This window comes from Salvelinus sp. IW2-2015, linkage group LG7 (assembly GCF_002910315.2).
Source record: "Salvelinus sp. IW2-2015 linkage group LG7, ASM291031v2, whole genome shotgun sequence".
Lineage (NCBI taxonomy): Eukaryota > Metazoa > Chordata > Actinopteri > Salmoniformes > Salmonidae > Salvelinus > Salvelinus sp. IW2-2015.
The window spans coordinates 15,838,503-15,862,998 of NC_036847.1; the positions used below are offsets into that span (position 1 = coordinate 15,838,503).

At 40.5% G+C, this 24,496-nt stretch overlaps 1 protein-coding gene across 4 annotated transcripts in view; it reads right to left on the reverse strand.

The window, feature by feature from the left end:
- Positions 1-13,396: 13,396 nt before the first annotated feature.
- The window catches only part of chl1a (cell adhesion molecule L1-like a), a 123,095-nt gene continuing 111,995 nt past the window's right edge, over positions 13,397-24,496 (reverse strand). For 3 of the 4 annotated variants that reach the window (XM_023991134.2, XM_070444510.1, XM_023991135.2), the window contains one exon: positions 13,397-18,425. In XM_023991134.2, coding sequence (XP_023846902.1) covers positions 18,236-18,425 — 190 coding nt within the window. In that variant the 3' untranslated portion in view covers positions 13,397-18,235. The remainder of the gene's footprint in view (positions 18,426-24,496) is intronic. The other variant, XM_023991136.2, reaches the window with a different exon arrangement.

Sequence of the window (24,496 nt, forward strand, 5' to 3'; positions counted from 1 at the left end):
CCTCGACCATCCGCTCAAGAAAATAAATTGGACGTGGCTGAATCTAGTTGATGGTCRCTGGTGTAGAATTCCACTTTTTCTTSTGTGGCACGCACTCTGGTACGCAGCACACAGGGCACACCGCCAGTAMCAGACATATGATTTCCAAGGCTTTCCCTCTCGCATCGCCATTTGGAGACAGTCTTTTGGAACGTGGTTCCAATGTTCCACTGCGCCATTTGCTCGTGGGTAGTACACAGACACGTTGGAGTTTTTAAATGTCTCTGTCATGGAGGAACAGTCCATTCCTTTGAAGTTAATTGGGCACCATTATCGCTTACGATAATTTCCATTGGGCTGAACACAGTTAAGAATTTAATGACAGTCTGGGTAGTTACATTAGTGGTAAATGCAACCTCAGACCATTTACTATAGTAATCCACAAGGGGGATCGCGTAGCGACAATCTGCTGGGGCAGTTTCAAACAGACCAACAATGTCAATTCAAAGATTTTGCCATGGGCCTTCAAGAAGGGTAACGGGCTAGAGAGGCCCGGCGTGCATCTTTTCAGTTTTGTCATTTGTCTGACAGAGTTGACATGTTGATATTGTAGTTTGTACGGACGTGTCCATTCCAGGCCACAAGTAGAGCTCACAGAGCCATTGTTCGTTTTGGATCCCTGGCGMCTGTCATGAGCGAGTGAAACCAGTCTGTGATGCAGCATAATGGGCACTAGCAGGCGGTTTGGACCACGGAACATTAGACAGTCTTGTACAGAGAGATCATCCCAAATGGGAAAGTAAGGTACCAGTTCTTTGGGGGGGCCAGCCAAGCACTTCCTTTTCTACTATAGAGTATTTTGTGCTTGGCTGCAGAGAGAAAACGGGACGCAAACGCCCCTGTGTGTTCTGTTCCATATTGATTTATTTGCCTAAGCACACCACCCAATCTGTGGACACCAGGGTAGGAAGAGCAGGGTCGAATATAACCAGGGTAGAGCTATTGACAATCAGCTGCTTGACTTTCTCAAAGCTCTCCTGCGCAACATCCATCCAATGTGAAAGGGTCATCTGTCCTGAAGCAGGCATATGCTCAACCTCTGTAAGGTAGTTGCAGACGAATTTGAAGTACCACCTAGTTAAGCCAAGGAAGGAGCGCAGGGTGGTAGCATCGAAAGGAGCAGGGGCCTTGAGAATGGCACGGACATGTCCATCATCGGGTAGTAGTCCTTGTGCAATAATGTCATGACCAAGGAAGGTCAGGCTTATTTTGAAGTGACTATTTTCTTTGTTTAGCAGCAGACCAGAGCTATCAAAGGTACTGAGAACAGCTTGCGAGTTGCGGTTATGTTCCTCTTTCGTTTTTCCATATATTATGATGTCGTCCAGGTAGGCTTGTGCACCTTGTATGTTCTGCAGTAGGGAGGACATCATATTTTGAAAAGCAGAAAGGTGAAATCTGAAAAGGCCATTGTGCATTATGAACGCTGTCAAGTCCCGGCTCTCATCATGAAGGAGTACCTGACGGTAGGCACTATCCAAGTCAATGGTTGAGAACACAGTAGTGCCTTGTTTCTCAGKAAAGAGATCTTCCATGTGAGGAAGTGGATTACTGTCAATAATCACTGCTTTGTTTGGAATGCGCAAATCCACACACATGCGGGTATCCACATTTTTCTTTTTGGTAACCACTATGGGTGAAACCCACAGGGAGGCATCAATTTTCTCAATGACATCAGAGTTTAGTAAATGAACCAGACTGCTTTTTTAACAGACAGTGGTAGTCGAGATAGTTTTTGTTGCACAGGACTAACGTCATCTTTGACTTTCACGCGGTGAATGAACCCTTTGGCATACCCTAGTTTCGGCACGCTGGGAGATGCTAGGTGCTGTACCTTAACAGGCATAGGAGAGGACAGCACTGTATTACCAGCAAAATGCTGACTCCAAGGCCGTAACAAAGTCCATGCCTAGCAAAGGCGTTCCATTTTCCACAATGAAGGAGGAGGCTGCTGATGCTGCTGCTAGGTTTTCAATAAAATATTCAGCAGTATAACCTCAAATTCTGCCCTCTTTAACCCCCCCCCCTCTCTCTACAGAAGTGGTTTCAGCCAGCCCTTCAGAGTGTTTGTGTGCTCTTCTATGAAAAAAATGTATTCTGTATGGATGTGTGCCATTAAAAAGCAGGAGTGTTATGCTATTCTCTGTTGTGAATGCTTCTCGGCTTGCATAGAAACGCGCTTCCTCGAAGATCTAAGTGCATCACGAGAAACACCTGTCAAATTTCCCCTCGCTGTGAACCTAAGACAGGGCGTCTATTATTTATTAGGATTTCACAGTAAACATGCCACTTTCTCCTCCATTGGCTCCTATCCAACAGGCTCCTTGAACTAAACAGTCAATTGCATGATAGAATTTTGTCTTCTTATCTTCCAACTCACGTACAAGTAAATTCTGCGCCTTGATTGCCTTACTATGCTGGTCCTTACATTCCCAAACGTTGAGCTGTTTCAGCCAATGGTCCATATCATGTCTTCTTATTATGTAACCGTAATTTGACAGCAAGCCAAACTCCATTCAAAAACTGAACCAGAGTCAGGGATAGGATTCCATAAACCTCAAGTGTTTCATAGATGAAACGGAGTGAAATTGAAACCAATGGTAACTTCATTCAGGGCATGTTGTTTTTGGGCTTGCCTGTTTTGCATGTTATTCTGGCATTAATAAGTGTCACATATCAGTTTGCAAACAATGAATTTTTTTTTATATATCATTGAGTTAATAAAGCTGCATACAAACATGGTCTCTTTTTTGTTTTCTTAAGTAAGGCATCTCCAAAATGCAGGTGTTTCAGCCTAGCTCAGTGCTTTCTGTGCTGGTTGGGCAAGCCAGCAGAAAATACGGAGCGTTGATCCGTGATTGGCTCAGTGTTCTGTCACTCATGGGGACACTACGTCACCGCCAAGTCTAAYGATAGAGCTCGAAAATTCAAGCCCRTGGGTGCTGCCATAGAGTTACATTACAAGTGCCCATCCCAGAAGGCTCAAGATCATTGGCCACAGATAAAATTATGTCAAATCATGTTATATCTACAGTGGCTTTGATTGGACTGATCATATCAACATCATTCTTTCAAAATCTTAGCTAGCAGTCATCAACAAGAATCAAGTCGACAATCTACTGGCAAATCCTTTCTAACCCTGGTCATATGAGAAATTATAGATAAAACATATCGGTGCTCATCGGCCATTGGACATAAACATTACATTAGTTGTAAATCGCAAATTCAACAATGAGTGGTTTGGAAGGAATCAGTGGCTAATTGCAAGCATTACAAAGCAATCATTAGCCTGCTATTTAGTGGAGTGGCTGTGTAGTTCCAAGTCTAATATTAAGGGTCTCTTTTCCTGGTTTAAAATTATAAACATTCAACATTGGCTATGCTGTCAATGAAACATGATTTCAGCCGCACTCAAAACAACTATTAACTCTGCAAAATCTGACTTTAGTGAGTTCAAGACAACTGGGAACTTGGGGGAAAAAACGAGCTATGACTGGGAAAATACTTTTGAACTTTCATCCAACTTGGAATTGTAAATCTGGAACTCGGGCCACTTTCTAGAGCTACGACCTGAAGATCACTGATGTCATCATGATCCAACCTTTTTTTTTGTTGAGTTCCCAGTTCCCAGTCTTGAAAGCACCATAAATCCAGAGAATGCCAGACATTGATGACAAAATTTGCCCACGAAGGACTGCCGCGCCACCTTCCTGTTCAAGTGAACACAGCACAACAAGGTGTGTCCAAAAATGTGTTGTATGCTGCTGCATAAAATATGTAAATAGCCAGGGAGATTTGTATACTGTAGCTAAGAAAGTTATACTAAGTGTATGTTGTGTAGTAAGCTGTTAGTAGCCCATGTGCCTCACCCTAATAATTTGGTCTATTTTCACCTCTTAATTTTGCCTAATGTTCATGACTTGGTGGTGCACATGTATCCTATAACATGTTTTTGAGAAATGTAATCATTGAATATCGTAAGAGCTTTCATTGTCTGCTTATATGCCCCATTTATTTAAGGTTCTGACTTGGTGTCCAGGGAGAARACTATAAGAACGGCCCATGTTCTGAATTCTGTCGCTGTACATTTCAAAAGTGCTGAACAAATAATTATATTGACTACGTCCGTCCTAACTCGCTCATTAATGTCCTAATCGAAACCACACTTATTTWAAAAAAYTAAATCAGGCTGAATGAACTGTTTCGCTGCCAGACAAGGCTCCGCTGATAGCCAGGTGTAGCAGTGGTAAGYTGRTGGGACTGCTGTTGGTACAACTTTATGTAGGTCCAAACAGTTTGTGGGCACCGTTTGTCACCTTTATAGTGTAATTAATGTATTGTTTAGTGTTGTGTTGTGGCTTTGCTGGCATTCCCCATTTTTTGGGGGCCCCACCAAGATTTACATGCTAAAATCGACACTGACTGAAACATACAAAATATTTAATTACTGATACAGCTCAGCCTACACAGTGCCTTCAGAAATTATTCACACGCCTTGACTTTTTCAAAATGTTGTTGTATTACAGCCTGCATTTAGAATGCATGCAATTTTGATTTTGTGTCKCTGGCATACACACCTATAATGTCAAAGTGGAATTATGTTTTTAGGAATTTTTACAAATGAATAAAAAATGTAAAGCTGAAATGTCTTGAGTCATTAAGTATTCAACCCCTATGTTATGGCAAGCCTAAATAAGTTCAGGAGTAAAAATTTGCTTAACAAGTCACATAATAAATTGCATGGACTCACTCTGTATGCAATAATAGTGTTTTTGAATGACTACCTCATCTCTGTACCCCACACATATAATTATGGACAAGGGAGTTTTTTGGGATAAAAAGAAACGGAATAGAGCTAAGCACATGCAAAATCCTAGAAGAAAATCTGGTTCAGTCTGCTTTCCAACAGACACTGGGAGACAAATTCACCTTTCAACAGAACAATAACCTAAAACACATGGCCAAATATATATTGGAGTTGCTTACCAAGACGACATTGAATGTTTCTGAGTGGCCTAGTTACAGTTTGGACTTAAATCAGCTTGAAAATCTATGGCAAGACTTGAAAATGACTGTCAAGCAATGATCAACAACCAACTTCAGAGATTATTCTGTACAAATATTGTACAATGCAGGTGTGCAAAGCTCTTAGAGACTTACCCAGAAATACTCACAGCTGTAATTGCTGGGTTGAATACTTATGTATATTACAGATCTCTGCCTACACTGACCAGAAAAGTAGGTGAGCAATGGATTATGGTCATTGTAGTTAATTACCGAGTTTTCTGCGCTAAACTATGCAGAATATTGGCCTGTTGGAAACTACAACTCCCTACTACATCGCACAGTTAGGGCTTGATCTTATTCCGTTCTAGATAAACTGCACATTGAGCTTGGGGGGGGGGGGGTAGAAAGCTGCTCATGTGACACTCAAGGCCTTCCTTTGCGAGGCTTTGAGTAGAATAATCTTTTATTGTTGTTCAGTGGTTTTAGCGTTCCACCGAGAAAGCAATTTTAAAACGGATGAAGGGGTAATCCCCTACAATGCAGGATTATCTCTTAAAATGACCTTTATCTTGCCATGAGGCACCCAAGTGCTTTTCAACTGCACTGCCCCTAGTCTTGTTTGATTACTGCTAGAGTGCCTATTTAAGCTTGCGGGGCTATGGGTATACAAATGGCAGAATACTGTATGCAAACCACAAGATAATGGGCGGCAGGGTATCGTGAAGACTCAGAGAAAGTCCATTAAAGGAAGAGTAAGGATTTGTGAAAGATTTTGAAGGTTTGCTGTCAGTTTTCAGAAATACTTATATTTTTTTAACCAGTTAAAACTCACCAATATGTTGTTTAGGAGTGTTGACTTTGGATACATAAAGACACAGAATTGGACATTGCGTATTTAATCAGAAACGGCTGTCCTCTTGAAATCAAAACCATGATCACAGTAGCAATTTACTTGGATGCAGTGTCAGGATTCAATCACAACATTCTTGGATGCAATTTTCATTAAAGAAGCATGTCAAAAGTTTCAGTGGCTAATAGAGAGCTTTCATCTGAAAGGTTTTCAATTGGGAATATGAAATTAAAGCAATATTTCATGCTAATATTTACTGTATGTTATGTTTGCCTTCAATTTCTCAATTTGTCGCTTGTCACTTGCCTAGACCTCTGTCACATTGTGTCTCTATAAGACACAGTGTGTCTCTATTTGTATCACTCGACCCCTTGTGGGATAATTGTCAAGTAGATTAGGGACATAAGTGCTGGCCTCTTCCTTTTGAGCTTTGTTTGATCAAGTGACATAATTTGGTCAAACTTTAAGTTACAATTATGGTAGATCATTGGTATACTCGCTTTTATAGCTATCCAAAGTCATTGCCATAGTATACCCTGCCAGACATACTGTAAGCACACTATAGCCTATTGGAAGCAGGGGATGGATAACGTGCTTGCCTCAAAAGTGAAATATGCTAAATTCGCAACAATACGAATAACACCATTCATAGAGTTGTGTAAAAAGAGAAACAACTCATATAAATGTGGCTGAATTCAGTAGAATAACAAACATATCCTSCAAATATTTAGCCGTTATCTCTGAAATACATACAGTGAATTAGGCATACATACATTAGGCATACAGTAATACGGAAATATTGATTAAGGATAGAAATGCAAATAAAATCCAGATTTGACCTCTTCCACAATCGTACTTAAACTGTGGTAATAAAATGGGATGTAAGGGTGAACAGCATTTCATTTTTAAGTTTATTTCTAAGTGTTACAGTACATTCAACAGAATGTGTCTAGTTCAGCACCGGAGAAGAGAAGACTCCACACTTTGGCTCCTACTAGCAGTTACAACTACAAGAAAATAGGTTCAAGTGTTGTATCCAAATACTTGTGGAGTCAACTAATAAAATAATGGATGACCAGACCAGAGATGTCCAGGTCCTGAAGAAAGAGTTTGCAGTTCTCCCAAGGTTAGCTCAATGAGTTTAAACAGGAGAACGGCAGGATTACAGCAATCTATAGGTCATTGAGAGAGGACATCAGTTCTGTATGTGAATCCATGGAAACAATGACGGAGAAATCAGATTATGTCGAGGGACAATCCAGGAGGAAGAACATGGTTGTGGATGGAATTGCAGAATCTCCACATGAGACCTGGATGGAGTCTGAGGACAAAGTGAGGTATATTATCTCTGAGAAACTGAAGATGCACAACAGGAAGATTGAGGTGGAGCGCGCCCACAAGACTGGAAAACCCACCACCGGCCCAGGTGACAGGCACAGGTACACTACCATTCAAAAGTGTGGGGTCACTTAGAAATATCCTTGTTTTTGAAAGAAAAGCACATTTTTTTGTCCATTAAAATAATATCAAATTGATCATAAATATAGTGTAGACATTGTTAATGTTGTAAATGAAACGGCAGATTTTTTAAATGGAATATCTACATAGGTGTACAGAGGCCCATTATCAGCAACCATCACTCCTGTGTTCCAATGGCACGTTGTGTTAGCTAATCCAAGTTTATCATTTTAAAATGCTAATTTATCATTAGAAAACCCTTTTGCAATTATGTTAGCACAGCTGAAAACTGTTGTTCTGATTAAAGAAGCAATAAAACTGTCCTTCTTTAGACTAGTTGAGTATCTGGAGCATCAGCATGTGTGGGTTCGATTACAGGCTCAAAATGGCCAGAAAAAAATGACTTTCTTCTGAAACTTGTCAGTCTATTTTTGTTCTGAGAAATGAAGGCTATTCCATGCGAGAAATTGCCAAGAAACTGAAGATCTCGTACAACGCTGTGTACTACTCCCATCACAGAACAGCGCAAACTGGTTGTTCTGTGAAGGGAGAATAGAAAGACCAGAATAGAAAGAGGAGTGGGAGGTCCTGGTGCACAACTGAGCAAGAGGACAAGTACATTAGAGTGTCTAGTTTGAGAAACAGACACCTCACAAGTCCTCAACTGGCAGCTTCATTAAATAGTACCCCTTCAAAACACCAGTCTCAACGTCAACAGTGAAGAGGCGACTCCGGGATGCTGGCCTTCTAGGCAGAGTTGCAAAGGAAAAGCCGTATCTCAGACTGGCCAATGAAAGATTAAGATGGGCAAAAGAACACAGACACTCTGCCTAGAAGGCCAGCATCCCGGAGTCACTGTTGACGTTGAGACTGGTGTTTTGAAGGGGTATTATTGATTATATTTTTGTTTAACCATAATATTTGTTGTCTTTTCTGGTGGATTAACCTGAAAGTGCAACCGGCTTTCTATTTCAACAGTAAAATAATATGGGAGCTCTGCTTCTCGCTCCTAAGCAACTTTGCAGTATTTTGTTTTTGTGTGTTATTTCATACATTATTGGCCCATAACATGTTTTGTGTTATTCACATACAGTCGGAAATAACTTATGGATATCAGAGCGACGGTAACTCACCAGCAGTAAGACCAGGAATACGGCTTTTACGAATTGGATCCTTTCTTCATACCCACCCCAGAGCAATTTAACTTATTTCAGAGGCTGATCCAAAACACAGCCGGTGGAGAAGAGGTACTGTATGTTGTACCCACTGTGACAAAACATGTTTATTACAATCCCTACCATTAATAGTGTTGGATGTTACATTTTATTTAGAATAGCAATGGAGTGGTCTTGGTGTCTCGGAAACAGTTGGTTATCAATGTCTAGCTTGTCGACTACGAGAGCTACACGTCTCCATTTTAGTCTATTGTCGTTCTGCGATTTCCTTTGGGAACTGATTGTTCATGCCTATTTTAAAGCCGGCGAGTCTTTTGACCAGGCTTTTAACCATTATTTTTTCTTTAAAGGACGCACATTTGGCAATGATGGCTCACTGAGCCTAGAGGAAAGTCTTTGTCCTCAGGCCTGGAGGGAAGGCAAAGTCATTCCTCTACCCAAGAGTAGTAAAGCTGCCTTTACTGGTTCTAACAGCAGACTTACAGTATCAGCTTGCTGCCAGCCCTTAGCAAACTGTTGGAAAAAATGGTGTTTGACCAACTACATTTCAATTTCTCTATGAACAAATTAACAACAGACTTTCAGCATGCTTAAAGGGAAGGGCACTCAACAGGTACTACTGCACTGACATAAATTACTGATGATTGGTTGAAAGAAATATATAATAAGAAGATTTCAGTGCAGCCTTTGATATTATTGACCGTAACGTGTTGTTGAGAAAACGTATGTGTTATGGCTTTTGAACCTCTGCCATCACATGGATTCAGAGCTATCTATCTAATAGAAAAGAGGGGTTTCTTTAATGGAAGCTTCTCTAATGTCAAGTGTGGTGTACCGCAGGGCAGCTCTCTAGGCCTTCTACTCTTTTCTATTTTTACCAACGACCTGCCACTGGAATTAAACAAAGCATGTGTGTCCATGTATGCTGATGATTCAACCATATACGCATCAGCAACCACAGCTAATGAAGTCACTGAAACCCTTAAAAAGGAGTTTCAGTTTGTTTTGGAATGGGTGGCCAGTAGTAAACTGGTCCTGAACATCTCTAAAACTAAGTGCATTGTATTTGGTAGAAATCATTCCCTAAATTCTAGACTTCAGCTGAATCTGGTAATGAATGCTGTGGCTGTTGAACAAGTTGATGATGTTACCTTAGACTGTAAACAGTTTTGGTCAAAACATATAGATTGAATGGTTGTAAAGATGGTGAGAGTTCCATCTGTAATAAAGAGATGCTTTGCTTTTTTGATACCACACTCCACAAAGCAAGTCCTGCAAGGTCTAGTTTTATCTTATCTTGATTATTGTCCAGTCAAGTGCGGCAAAGAAAGACTTAGTTGAGCTGCAGCTGGCCCAGAACAGAAAAGAGCCGCACGTCTTGCTCTTCARTGTAATCAAAGGGCTAATATTAATACTATGCATGCCAGTCTCTCTTGGCTAAGAGTTGAAGAAAGACTGACTGTGTCACTTCTTGTTTTTATAAGAAACATTAATGTGTTGGAAATTCCAAATTGTTTGCATAGTCAACTTACACACAGCACTGACACTCACACTTACCCCACCAGACATGCCACCAGGGGTCTTTTCACTTTTCACAGAACAAATTCAAGTACATATACAGTATTATACAGAGCCATGAGATTATAAGATGATTGAAATGTAACTATTAAGTATTGCTTGAATTAGAGCTATCATGGGACTAAATCCGGTGTGAGAGAGGCAATATGGGAGATTATTGAGTATGTGTAATGAATACACCAACCAGTTCTGTGAGCTGAGTTTTTTTAAATCTATAACTTTATCTAGGGGTTCTGTCCACAACCGCCCATTGATCTACAGGTAGTGAGCACTGACAGGAGAAGCCATTGAAAAGTTTGATAGGGTAACAGTATGGGCTGTAACAGCTGAGATGGGTAAGAGCTGTAACAATGAAGTTCATTAATGCCCCCAGACACTAAGATTTCCTCGAACATGATATGTGTACCTCTCGGGCTGCTGCGCTGTGATTGTTGCTGGTGGTGTGGATATAAATACCTAAGTTGATTTATAACGTTATACAGGGATTCTGTATGGAGATATGAAAGGAGCACTATTTCCGAATATGCTGTTACTAGAGATAAACATATGAAGAGTATAATGGGTTACTAAAGATTTAATAAAGTAACAATGGAAAAACATATATACAGTTGAAGTCAGGAGTTTACATACACCTTAGCCAAATACATTTAAACTCAGTTTTTCACAATTCCTGACATTTAATCCTAGTAAAAATCACCTGCTTAGGTCAGTTAGGATCACCACTTTATTTTAAGAATGTGAAATGTCAGAATAATAGTAGAGAGAATGAATCATTTCATCTTTTATTTCTTTCATCACATTCCCAGTGGGTCAGAAGTTTACATATACTCAATTAGTATTTGGTAGCATTGCCTTGAAATTATTTAACTTGGATTAAATGTTTCAGGTAACCTTCCACAAGCGTCCCACAATAAGTTGCGTGAATTTTGGCCCATTCCTCCTGACAGAGCTGGTGTAACTGAGTCAGGTTTGTAGGCCTCCTTGCTCGCAAACTTGACTTTGTTGTCCTTAAGCCATTTTAACACAAATTTGGAAGTATGCTTGGGGTCATTGTCCATTTGGAAGACCCATTTGCGACCAAGCTTTAACTTCCTGACTGATGTCTTGAGATGTTGCTTCAATATATCCACATAATTGTCCTTATGATGCCATCTATTTTGTGAAGTGCACCAGGCCCTCCTGCAGCACCCCCACAACATGATGAAAGTTGAATTTTTATAGTAATTTATTTGAATTTGGCGCTCTGCATTTTGACTGGGTGTTGGCCAGGTGGGACACTACCGTCCCACATATCCCAGAGAGGTTAAGCATAGTTCCCAAAATAAGTAATGCCTGGCAATTTTGTTTGTTTTTAACACCCACACACAACCCACCTGTTAATTAATATTTGTTAGTGCTGTTAATACTGATTTATTGTGAGGGGTCTTTTTATTTTAGGTTTTAGTGGGTTTTTCACGGGTTAGAAAGTATGCATCTTAAAGGGCACACAGTTTTGGTTGCACACATGTACATTATCTTGATAAGAAATGTACTGAACAACCCAATGCAAACCTGYTACACAAAATGTTTTAAATGTTGTAATATCTTTATATAATGAGTCTGAGGTATAGGGAAATAAAAGGGAAAGAAACACTCACTTAATGGGGTTGAATGACCACTGACCTATGTTCTGACTTTCTGGTGAGTCCTGATCACCCTTACTAGAAAGACTAGAGATATTGGGTGATATTTAAATGGGTGGTAAACACTGATAATTAGGTTTATAATTTATCAAAAGTCCTARGTGTGATTCGGACCACGAGAAGGACAGAGAGAGAGCGCTGCCCCTGAATGAGGGACACCTATCTCTAGTCTATTTTACCATTACCTTATGGGATACAATTATTTCCTTATGGAGTTATCAAGACATGTAGTTCTAATTTAATTTGTTATTCTAATTGGTTGATTTTTTACTTAACAGGCAGTGTTGTTTTTTTGGGACGCATGAATCACGATGTGAGTCATGTGTCCAAAAGGGGGAATTGCCAGTCCCCTGGGGCCCATTGGTAAATATGCAAATACATTTTGTTCACATGCCTGCATATAAAAGGAAGTATATTGCTGTTGTTGTTTTYTTTTTGTCTTGCTTCAATACAAATCTCACTAGATTGGGTCTGCTGGATGGTCTGGATTTCTCCCTAAGGATTAGCCCCATGAACCCCTAAACCTGTTACTCTGCGGTGAGATCGCCAAGATGTTATGGGAGTATAAGCCAACTTGAAAAAAAAAAAATAGTTTCAAATGTGTGTTGTTATTCTCTTTGACATTTGTCTTAGACATAATTATATTAAGAAGTAATAATTTGTCACAGTGAATAATTTGTAATTTGTGTCTTGTTTCAGGAAACTAGGCGTATGTCACTCGTCACTACTTCACAGGAGAGCCATTTGAACGTAAACTTTWWWWWWWAAATCAAAATGTGTTTTTTGGTAGAAATGCCTTCTGGAATGTGAACTTTCATGTGCCTTAATAAACAAACTTGTATGCCATCTGTAAATACGAATAAAATTGTTAAATTACGAGACTAGTTGGTTTAGCCACAGAAGAAGTCAGCAATGGATTATCTTGGCAAATGAGAAATGCTCACTAACAGGGATGTAAACAAATTTGTGGCKKAAAKWTTTTTTTATTAGCTTTTCGTGCGTATGGAACATTTCTGGGATCTTTTATTTTGGCTCATGAAACATGGGACCCACACTTTCCATGTTGCGTTTATATTTTTGTTCAGTGTAATTCCTCCCCCAATTTTCATTTTCTGGGAAATAGCACCTTTGATGAAGCWAAATCCCAAACTAACAGAGATGGGAAGAATCGACTCATCTCCTGTTTAGTGGGAACCACTCACAGTTAGAATTTGTCCCAAATGGCACCCTGTTCCCCATGTAGGCCTAGTGCACTGATCTGTTCAAAATTAGTGCACTATATAGGGAATAGGGTGCCATTTGGGACACAAGCCTTACATTCAGGCACGATAGAATGTTCTTGGAATGGCCAACTAGCAGTTGTTTAAATGTTGACAAGCGATAAAGTGAAAAACAGCATTATCTTGAATTCTATAACAACGGCAGCAACCTTATGCATTTATTAGGAATGCCAACCTTCTGTTGAATGAAATTGGTTCATGCCATGATTTTGACAGGTATTTCAAATTAAAACTGACCTAAATTTGACCAATGCCCTAACACCTTCTACTGTACTATAGATGTGCATAGGGTGATTTCATTATAATCTGTATTTAAAAAAAAATGACTTTCACCAGCATATAATTATTTCAATTATTAAATTCGTCTTTTACATTTAATTTACTAGTAGACAATTTTCCAAAGCAGGGATGGAAACACCTTTAATATGTTTGATCTTATCATTTACAAAAACACATTAGACATCAGTATTAACATTATAAAATGTAATAAACAACAGTAACATTCACACATTGCATACAAAGCCAACTTTTGTTTTCTACAATATATACAGTGTTGTGAAGTATTAAAGGGGCAGTGCCATCAAAAACTTGATTTCCTGTTATTCTGATGATATTTCCACACTGTGAGGTCAAATAACACTATAAGGTTGTGAAAATGATGTAACAGATTTTTTTAAAGAATGTCTGGAATTTCAGCCTGTTCCGGTGGGATGGAGTTTTTGACCAAGATCATGGCATCACAATCGGATCTTATTATTCTGACCAATGACCAGTCATCTTTTATTTGCATGCGTAATCCTCCTACTTTGAAGGGGTAAGCTGAGTAGGCTCTAGAGCAGGGGTACTCAACTCATACCCTACGAGGTCCAGAGCCTGCTGGTTTTACGTTCTACCTGATAATTGCCCACACCTGGTGTCCCAGTTCTAAGTCAGTCCCTGATTATAAGAGAACAATTTAAAAAACACAGTGGAACTGTCTTCGAGGTCCAGAGTTGAGTGAAGGGMTCTAGACAATTATATCCAACAATCAGGGCTGTGTATTTATGGTAAATATATTTTAATTTGTATCAACGCCCAAACAATCAGACTGAGAATTTCAATGGCGYAAGGAGGCTCAGGGAAATAAATGATAAAAAATATATTTTGAGTTATTTTCATGAAATAAACAAACACAGTGATGTATTAGACATACAGTGATGACTTAAAAATACAATTAAAAACACTTTTAACATTGTGAAAATTAAATATACAACAGTAGGCACAAGTAATTATGTAAAGGTAATCAACGAGGGGCTATGCAGTCTATAGAAAATAATACACAACGTGGAAGGTGTGTGCCAAGGTGCGTAGCGGAGTGGCACTAACCTTCCACCGAGTTGCATTATTTTCCATAGAATGCATAGAGCTCAGAGTTGTTGATTATCCCACTTATACCACGCTATAACCCCCCCCCCCCACAGACACACACATTTGCTGCTATTAATGTGTTCAGCATCAACTGAAGTTGCTTGCAAGTTTAGTAGACGGTTGTACTAGTTGCCGTGGTAACCTATCAAACAAGCTTGCTAGCTAATTAAGCCATCAGTCCTCCTAAATATTAGCTTGCTAACTATTTATGAAAATCGATTTCAACAATGCCAATAATGTTTTTACCTTTTCACCCGTGAGCTCTGACGGCGTGAGTCGTTTTATGCACGTGATGTCAGAATGCACTCACTGTTCCAAAATGTGATCGTTACGCAACAGGACAGTTAACACGCGCTGCTTGCTAATTATCTATAGGCTATGTTTCAATTTCTAATTATTTGCTAATAAGTTTTATTTTCTAACAACAGTTTGAATTTAGGTGTGTTTCGCCTCATTAATTCACATAGAAATAGCCCCTTTCAATCTAGGGTTGCTAACCAAGCCGGCTGGTRGTTCTATCGGTTCGGTTGCCAGAGACAAGACCCAGTTTAGTCTTTTTGTTCTGTATCTATGGACGCGACCCAGTCATTAGTTCTAAATGTTCCATTGCCATAGTGGCTGGCAACGTTCTCATCACTTGCTTGCTAGCTAGCCAACTACGGCTAACTTACAGTCACGTCAAAAAGTGCAGCAACAATTACAGCAAAGTAGCTTGCATTTGTTTAAGGTGTTTTCTAGTGACATATATTTATATACATCCATAACAATGAGCTAATGAGGCATGATTTTGCCTGTGGTTGACAGAGGAAGAACAATGATTCCAAGCACCATCCTCCTTTTGAAGCTTCCAGTCTGTTATTCGAACTCAATCAGCATGACAGAGTGATCTCCAGCCTTGTCCTCGTCAACACTCACACCTGTGTTAACGAGATAATCACTGACATGATGTCAGCTGGTCCTTTTGTGGCAGGGCTGAAATGCAGTGGAAATGTTTTTGGGGGATTCAGTTCATTTACATGGCAAAGAGGGACTTTGCAATTAATTGCAATTCATCTGATCACTCTTCATAACATTCTGGAGTATATGCAAATTGCCATCATACAAACTGAGGCAGCAGACTTTGTGAAAATTAATATTTGTGTCATTCTCAAAACTTTTGGCCATGACWGTAGGCATTTTAACATCATAGATTTAGCCGGTGGTAAATGGTGGAATAGACACCATTTACGGTTTTAACCAATCCGCATTCACGATTAAACTCTATAGCCCACGGTATATTACCTCGGTAGAATTCAATGGCTATAGTTAATTCTTACATGTTCTGTTAGAGCTGCTTTTGAAAGCAAAAGTTGAATTTTTAAAAATTCTACTATCAAATGAACACATTTCTAGTGGCAAATGTGCTAAATTATAGCCCTGGTATGAAAGGGTTTATCAACTGAGGGCTCTATGCGTTTTCTGGAAAATAATCAAATTCAGTGGAAGGTCAGTTCCACTCTGCGTGTCGTGGAACACGCCTTCCAGGTCCTTCATTATTTTCCATAGAATGCAGAGCCACTCATTGATTATCCCTTAGAATGCCCTTCAAGCCAATCAGAAACAAGTATTCAACAATACCGTGGTATAAAGAATGTGCATGCCTCATATCTGTTCTGACCTTTTCTAAGAAAGTAAAAACATAAGATATCATGCATTTTATTAATGATACCTTCTTATCAAATGTACAAGTTAATATGACAGTATGCGTCTGCTGTCTACCTTTTCTTTTTAAATATCTATATAGTGTATTTACAGTAACAGTCAAAYGTTTGGACACCTACTCATTCAAGGGTTTTTCTTTATTTTTACTATTTTCTACATTGTAGAATAATAAAGACATCTAAACTATGAAATAACACATATGGAATCATGTAGCAACCAAAACATTGTTAAATCAAAATAGAGGTTATATTTGAGATTATTCAAAGTAGCCACCATTTGCCTTGACAGCTTTGCACACTCTTGGCATTCGCTCAACCAGCTTCATGAGGTAGTCACCTGGAATGCATTTCAATTAATAGGAGTGCCTTGTTGAAAATTAATTTGTGGAATTTCTTTCCTTCTTAATGCGTTTGAGCCAATCAGTTGTGTTGTGACAAGGTAGGGGTAGTGTGACGTGGTAACGTTGGACCCAGGTGCAGAGAAGAGACCAGAAAAAACAATAAACACTAAGTATCGAAAATTCACTCAGGAAACGAATGCACACGGTAAACAATTCAAGCTTCTGCAAAGGACAATTATGAAATAATAAGACACACCTGACTCCCTCTGGTGCCAGGAGGAACCATGGCAGGTGGTATACAGAAGATAGCCCTATTTGGTAAAAGACCAAGTCCATATTATGGCAAGCACAGCTCAAATTAGCAAAGAGAAACGACAGTCCATCATTACTTTAAGACATAAAGGTCAGTCAAAACGGAACATTTCAAGAACTTTGAAAGTTTCTTCAAGTGCAGTTGCAAAAACCATCAAGCGCTATGATGAAACTGGATKTCATGAGGACCACCACAAGAAAGGAAGACACTGAGTTACCTCTGCTGCAGAGGATAAGTTCATTAGAGTTACCAGCCTCAGAAAGCAGCCTAAATAAAAGTAACAGACACATCAACATCAACTGTTCAGAGGAGACTGTGTGAATCAGGCCTTCATTGTCGAATTGCTGTAAAGAAACCACTACTAAAGGACACCAATAACAAGAAAAGACTTGCTTGAGCCAAGAAACACGAGCAATGGAAATTAGACAGGCGGATATCTGTCCTTTGGTCTGATGAGTCCAAATTGGAGGTTTTTGGTTCCAACCGCCATGTTTTGAGATGCAGAGTAGYTGAACGGATGACCTCCACATGTGTGGTTCCCACCGTGAAGCATTGAGGAGGAGGTGTGATGGTGCTTTGTTGGTGACACAGTCAGTGATTTACTTAGAATTCAAGGCACACTTAACCAGCATGGCTACCACAGCATTCTGCAGTGATACGCCATCCAATCTGGTTTGCGCTTAGTGGGACTATATTTTGTATTTCAACAGCACAGTGACCTAACACACCTTCAGGCTGTGTAAGGGCTATTTGACCAAGAAGGAGAGTGATGGAGTGCTGCATCAGATGACCTGGCCTCCACAATCACCCTACTTCAACCCAATTGAGATGGTTTGGGATGAGTTGGACCGCAGACTGAAGGAAAAGCAGCCAACAAGTGCTCAATATATGTGGGAACTCCTTCAAAACTGTTGGAAAAGCATTCCAGGTGAAGCTGGTTGAGAGAATGCTAAGAATGTGCAAAGCTGTCATCAAGGCAAAGGGTAGCTACTTTGAAGAATCTAAAATAGAAAATATAATTTCATTTGTTTAACACTTTTTTGGTTACTACAGTACATGATTTCATATATGTTATTTCATAGTTTTGATGTCTTAACTATTATTCTACAATGTAGTAAATAGTGAAAATAAAGAAAAACCCTTGAATGAGTAGGTGTCCAAACTTTTGACTGGTACTATATATTGAAACTGCAGATGTCCAATCCTGTCTACAAGAATGTGAAAACATTTCCTAATGAATCCGTCACAATGTGGAGGTACAAAATAAATATGCATCATATACAATTGTGATTGACAGGAATTTAACATTTCTGATCAACGTCATGCATCACACAGATGATGCCATTAATTTCCCTTTGCTGTCACACACCTTTCAGAGGGAAGTCCGAAGGAAGCATTTGTCTCTTCACGCAGTGACCCGGCTGGGTCCATTGGACTCTCTTACAGTGCCTCTGTTTTTGTGGCCAGAGTATTCACCGATAAACGAGCCGTCTTCGTTGAACTGGCATTCTTCTTCGTCCCCATAGTCGCTGTCCCCTCCCATGCCCCCATCCAGGGAACATTGGCTAGCCTTCAGTGGGTTTTCCTCACTGTCACTGTCACACAGCACAAAGGACAGAGGCTCATTTTGGTTACACGCACGCACGCACGCACGCACACACACACGTGTTAATTTTGGCTGCTATTTTAGATTTCATGTTAGTCTTAAGGCGTCAGTATGCTTCAGTTTGGCTGGCGTGCCCGCATACTCAAAAGACTTTCACTTCAAATACGAGGAAAAAGCAGCAACAGTGCTGTTATTCGATTTTGAGATTCCGTAGCCAGTATACGCTTCCTCAAAATAGTCAGAATGAATCTAAGATAACTCAAGAAATCTGTCATTAATATAGACGTTTTTGCAGAGGAGATCTTAATCACGCAATTTTATATCTAACTTCGATTTTTGGTGCAGTATTTCTCAATGAACAACAAAGACTTTACTGAAGAATCCCTAATGTTATTGTCAGTCGACTAAAAGTCTGGACCGTTTTAGTCTAGTTTCAGTCAGTAATTTTTTTCATTGAATAATTGATATTTACCTCTAACTTCCTGTGTTAAAGATATGCTTAAATTCAGATAGCCTTGTCCAACTACAATACCCTCCTATATCTTAGCTGGCAACATTGCTATTGTGGTAGATTGTAGCCTACTCTATGGTTAATCCAGGCTATGGTTAAATAGCTGGATAAAGTTGAAACAATTTACAGCTCCAATTCTCTCCTCGTCATAACCATCCGAGGGGGATGAATTACAATGATTCACTTAAAGAGGGAAGTATCTGAGCTTTCCAACAATGACAGAATTATTACAGTAATAATATTTAGCAAATAGTATATGCCAGGTGGTGTCTGAAAAAGCCCCGAAAAATTGACAAAGACTGTTCTCCATGCTCCRGTCCGGTAGGTGGTACCGGTACATCAAGGCTCAGACCAACAGACTCCTAAACTTCCAGAAGGACAACCATCTCTGCAGCACTCCACCAATCAGGCCTTTATGGTAGAGTGGGCAGACGGAAGCCAGTSCTCAGTGAAAGGCACATGACAGCCAGAGCCCAGACTTGAACATCTCTGGAGAGACCTGAAAATAGCTGTGCTATAGCTGCACTCCCAATCCAACCTGACAGAGCTTGACAGGATCTGCAGAGAAGAATGAGAGAAACTCCCCAAATACAGGTGTGCCAAGCTTGTACCGTCATACCCAATAAGACTTGAGGCTGTAATCGCTGCCGAAMATGCTTCAACAAAGTACTGAGTAAAGGGTCTGAATACTTATAGTATGTAAAAGGTGATCTAACATTTTTTATACATTGGCAAAAATGTCTAAAAACCTGTTTTGGATTTGTCATTGTGGGGTCTTGTGTGTAGATTGAGGGGGGGGGGAAATTTAATCAATTTTAGAATAAGTCTGTAACGTAACAAAATGTGGAAAAAGTCAAGGAYTCTGAATACTTTCCAAATGAGCTGTATATATTACCATCCATAGTTATATATTCCTGCTACCAGTCACTTTTCAGCTCTGTTTACATGTATATCTGACTACCAGTCACTTTTTATGTATAAACCCACAACCACTCCAGTACCCCTGTACATTGAATAAGATACAGGCACTGATGTTTTTTTTAAACTCACATCATAGTTCTTGTGTGTTTTTTATTGTATTTTATGTTCTATTARTATCTACAGTATATTATTATTATTATTATCATCACTGCATTGTTGGGAAAGAGCTCTCAAGGTAAGAATTTCACTTAAGGGGAGAGTGGGGTAAGATGAGCCGAAGGGGTACGTTTTTTAGATCACATTTTCTTCAACTYAAATGAAAACTAATTTGTTATATTTATATATTTTCTGATGGCATCTCGTCTCGTTATCGTCATTAGTTTTTGTCAGGGAAAATAGATAATGAATATTTTTTGTAAAATGTAGTTATTGTTGACWAAATTAAATATGCACTATGTAGAAATAGTATCTAATAATTTTCCTAATTTCAGTTTATGTGACAAAACAAGTAAGTATAGTGTAGAGAATCATTGTACCATCTAAACCATGGATGGGCAACTGGCGCCCTTTTGTAGTTTCTTTTATTTATTTATTTATTACATTTTTGGGGAACTCAGTCGGGGTCTCAACTTACTTTTGAGCGTTAGAATACACAATGCGCAATTTCAAAATGTGYTTGTGCATCAGCAGTCACTCAATTTGCCTATGTCAGGAAATGGTTTAGATTGGTAAAATTAGTCTAGCGGCCAGCTCTCTAAACTTGTAGTAAGCATGGTAGAATTATCGACTGGGGTGGTGCCCATTGATCATCAGTTATCATATTAAAAACMGTAAACATTTGCCTCCACACTATGGCGAAATGTGTAGAATTACATGAAATTAATTGTAAAACAGATATATTTTTTTTGAATTGCATGAAATTTGTTAGAAAATTGCAAAATCTTCTCTCCGCCTCAATGCAAAACGTGTAAAATTGCAGCAAACCTGATTTAAAACGGCAATATTTAGCAGAACATTAACTTAAATAAATGTTTTGTTTTCTTTGCTATCATGAAGGGGCGCCGCTACAATGGGTGGGGGGGTATGGATGTGGGTACGCTGACCCACGAGCCACTGCAGCCCCTCATGGTGAGTTCAGTTTTTTTTGTGGATACCACCCGCATCAAAGTTGCCCATCCCTGATTTTAACCGCTGTGAAATATATTTTCCATAACCAAAAATATTGTCTTTTCAGCTGTTAGAAGCTGGTGTACAAAACCGAAAGTAAAAGATGCAAAAACAAAACGTCAAAACGGGAGGCATAGAAATAGCACATATAGAACATATCTACCAATTCTTAGACTTGCTTTCAATGAGAATGACAGATCTATAACACACATTTCTATGTGAATTTGGTTGGGTCGCCCAAAAAGTTACATACAGACTGCTCTTCTCTGTGTCACGGAGGCGCTCCGCACTGCTAWAGCTAACTCTCTCTCCTCTGCTCTCATCCTTCTAGACCTATCGGCTGCCTTTGATACTGTGAACCATCAGATCCTCCTCTCCACCCTCTCCGAGTTGGGCATCTCCGGCGCGGCCCACGCTTGGATGGCGTCCTACCTGACAGGTCGCTCCTACCAGGTGGCGTGGCGAGAATCTGTCTCCGCCACACGTGCTCTCACCACTGGTGTCCCCCAGGGCTCTGTTCTAGGCCCTCTCCTATTCTCGCTATACACCAAGTCACTGGCTCTGTCATATCCTCACATGGTCTCTCCTATCATTGCTATGCAGACGACACACAATTAATCTTCTCCTTTCCCCCTTCTGATAACCAGGGTGGCGAATCGCATCTCTGCATGTCTGGCAGACATATCAGTGGTGGATGATGGATACCAACCTCAAGCTGAACCTCGGCAAGACGGAGCTGCTCCTCCTCCCGGGGAAGGACTGCCCGTTCCATGATCTCGCCATCACGGTTGACAACTCCATTGTGTCCTCCTCCCAGAGTGCTAAGAACCTTGGCGTGATCCTGGACAACACCCTGTCGTTCTCAACTAACACAAGGCGGTGACCCGTTCCTGTAGGTTCATGCTCTACAACATTCGCAGAGTACGACCCTGCCTCACACAGGAAGCGGCGCAGGTCCTAATCCAGGCACTTGTCATCCCCGTCTGGATTACTGCAACTCGCTGTTGGCTGGGCTCCCTGCCTGTGCCATTAAACCCCACAACTCATCCAGAACGCCGCAGCCCGTCTGGTGTTCAACCTTCCAAAGTTCTCTCACGTCACCCCGCTCCTCCGCTCTCTCCACTGGCTTCCAGTTGAAGCTCACATCCGCTACAAGACCATGGTGCTTGCCTACGGAGCTGTGAGGGGAACGGCACCTCCGTACCTTCAGGCTCTGATCAGGCCCTACACCCATACAAGGGCACTGCGTTCATCCACCTCTGGCCTGCTCGCCTCCCTACCTCTGAGGAAGTTCAGTTCCCGCTCAGCCCAGTCAAAACTGTTTCGCTGCTCTGGCACCCAATGGTGGAACAAACCCCTCACGACGCCAGGTCAGCGGAGTCAATCACCACCTTCCGGAGACACCTGAAACCCACCTCTTTAAGGAATACCTAGGATAGGATAAAGTAATCCTTCTAACCCCCCCCCCCCCTTAAAAGAGTTAGATGCCACTATGTTAAAGGGTTGTTCCACTGGATATCATAAGGTGAATGCACCAATTTTTAAGTCGCTCTGGATAAGAGCGTCTGCTAAATGACTTAAATGTAAATGTAAATGATATTGCAGCTTTAACACTGATATACACACACATGCTCACACAGACATGCGCACACAAACGTGCGCACACAAACAAACTCACAGACGTGTGCGCACATGSACACGGAAACACACACAGCTAGCATGGCTTTAACATAGCGGGTGGGGGTGTGGTTTTGATGGGGAAAGGGTGGATGGGGGGCAAGGGAGGCGGGGTGAGGCTACCACTGTACAATCCCTTCACTTCACTAATTGCTAATTGCCAAGGCTTCAGGACGGAAGGCAATTTCAAATCTCTTTAGATGGAAATTGCCCGAGTGCTGCTCATTCCGTACAGAGTGGCCATATGCAATCCCAGACAAACAGCCTGTCATTCCTGGTATTCCCAGGGGAGCACGCCGGGGCCAAGGAGATTAGATGCCAATTTAAGACTGGGCACATGGCCAACTTGCAGGTGTCTCTCGACAAGACAAAGGGTCACCTCAGTACCAAGGATTTCTCATCACCCTCACTAAAGCCCAGGACCATCGATATGTGGTAATACTCTACATTATCTCTGTCCCATTTAGCATTCATAATTCAGTGTGATATGATAATTTATCAAATGGTTGTACATACTGAATAGTCAACACAAACATGAGACAATTGATTAGGGGAAGCATTAAGATATAGATGTGAAGATTTACATATCAGGCCTTTAAGAAATCATTTTCAATAATCTATTAAATCATCCAACATTAATCTTCTCATATCTGTATGATATCAGGTAATTTTTCAGTTTACATTGGCCTCATTTTAATTGCTACCAATCTCTCTTTCTTTTTTCTACATCAGAGCTGGCAAACAAGTGCCAATATAACACTAAGTGTTATGTTTATTGGTGGAGTGCGGCAGCTGGTGCGACCCATCATGGTCTGTGTTCGAATACCCATACTAAACATACTGTATACTACATACTTAATGAGTATATACTGCATACTATTAGTTCATTTTAGTATACTGTAAACGAACGGTATTATTTTAGTTGAGCATACTAGAGCTTTACCTGTCTACCGGAAGTTGATGCTGTTGCTATGCAACCTCTTGCTAGCTTGTTAGCATAACAAATGACTAGCTAAACATTTTACGATTTTGTGTGTGTCCGTAAATTCAATCTGCAGTGCCGGACTGCGCTCTGGGCGTTCGTAAATCCAGAGCATTGTCAGACTGTAAATTCTGAGTGTTTTGCTCTCAGAGCATTCAGAGTGCACCCTGGACTCTCTGGCCGAGGAGTAGGATTGATCCGAGCGTTCAACGGCAGTCAAGCACCCAAGTTAACTGGCTAACGATAGCTAGCTACTTCCAGACACAAATGAGAGAACACCTCACGCTGACCATTTTACTCACCATAGCAGAGCTGGTTAGGCTGTTTTTATGTTATCCAGAGCGTTGATGATTTAACAATGAATTAACAATGTCCATTGAAACGCACAACAACTATAGCACTTAGCTAAGAATGTGAATAATCAAGTCAATAAACGTTAGGTAACAGATAGTTAATATACTGCCTGGCAAGTTCGATGTATTAGTATCCAACTAACGTTATGTAACTAACTAACATACTGGTACACACTGCTGTAATGCTATGCGGCTCGTAAGGATAGTGTAGCTAACAAATTACATTTACATTTACATTTTAGTCATTTAGCAGACGCTCTTATCCAGAGCGACTTACAGTAGAGTGCATACATTTTATTACATTTTTTTTTTTTACCAATACTAAGGAGACACAGGATATCCCGTCCGGCCAAACCCTCCCTAACCCGGACGACGCTATGCCAATTGTGCGTCGCCCCACGGACTCCCGGTTGCGGCCGGCTGCGACAGAGCCTGGGCTGAACCCAGAG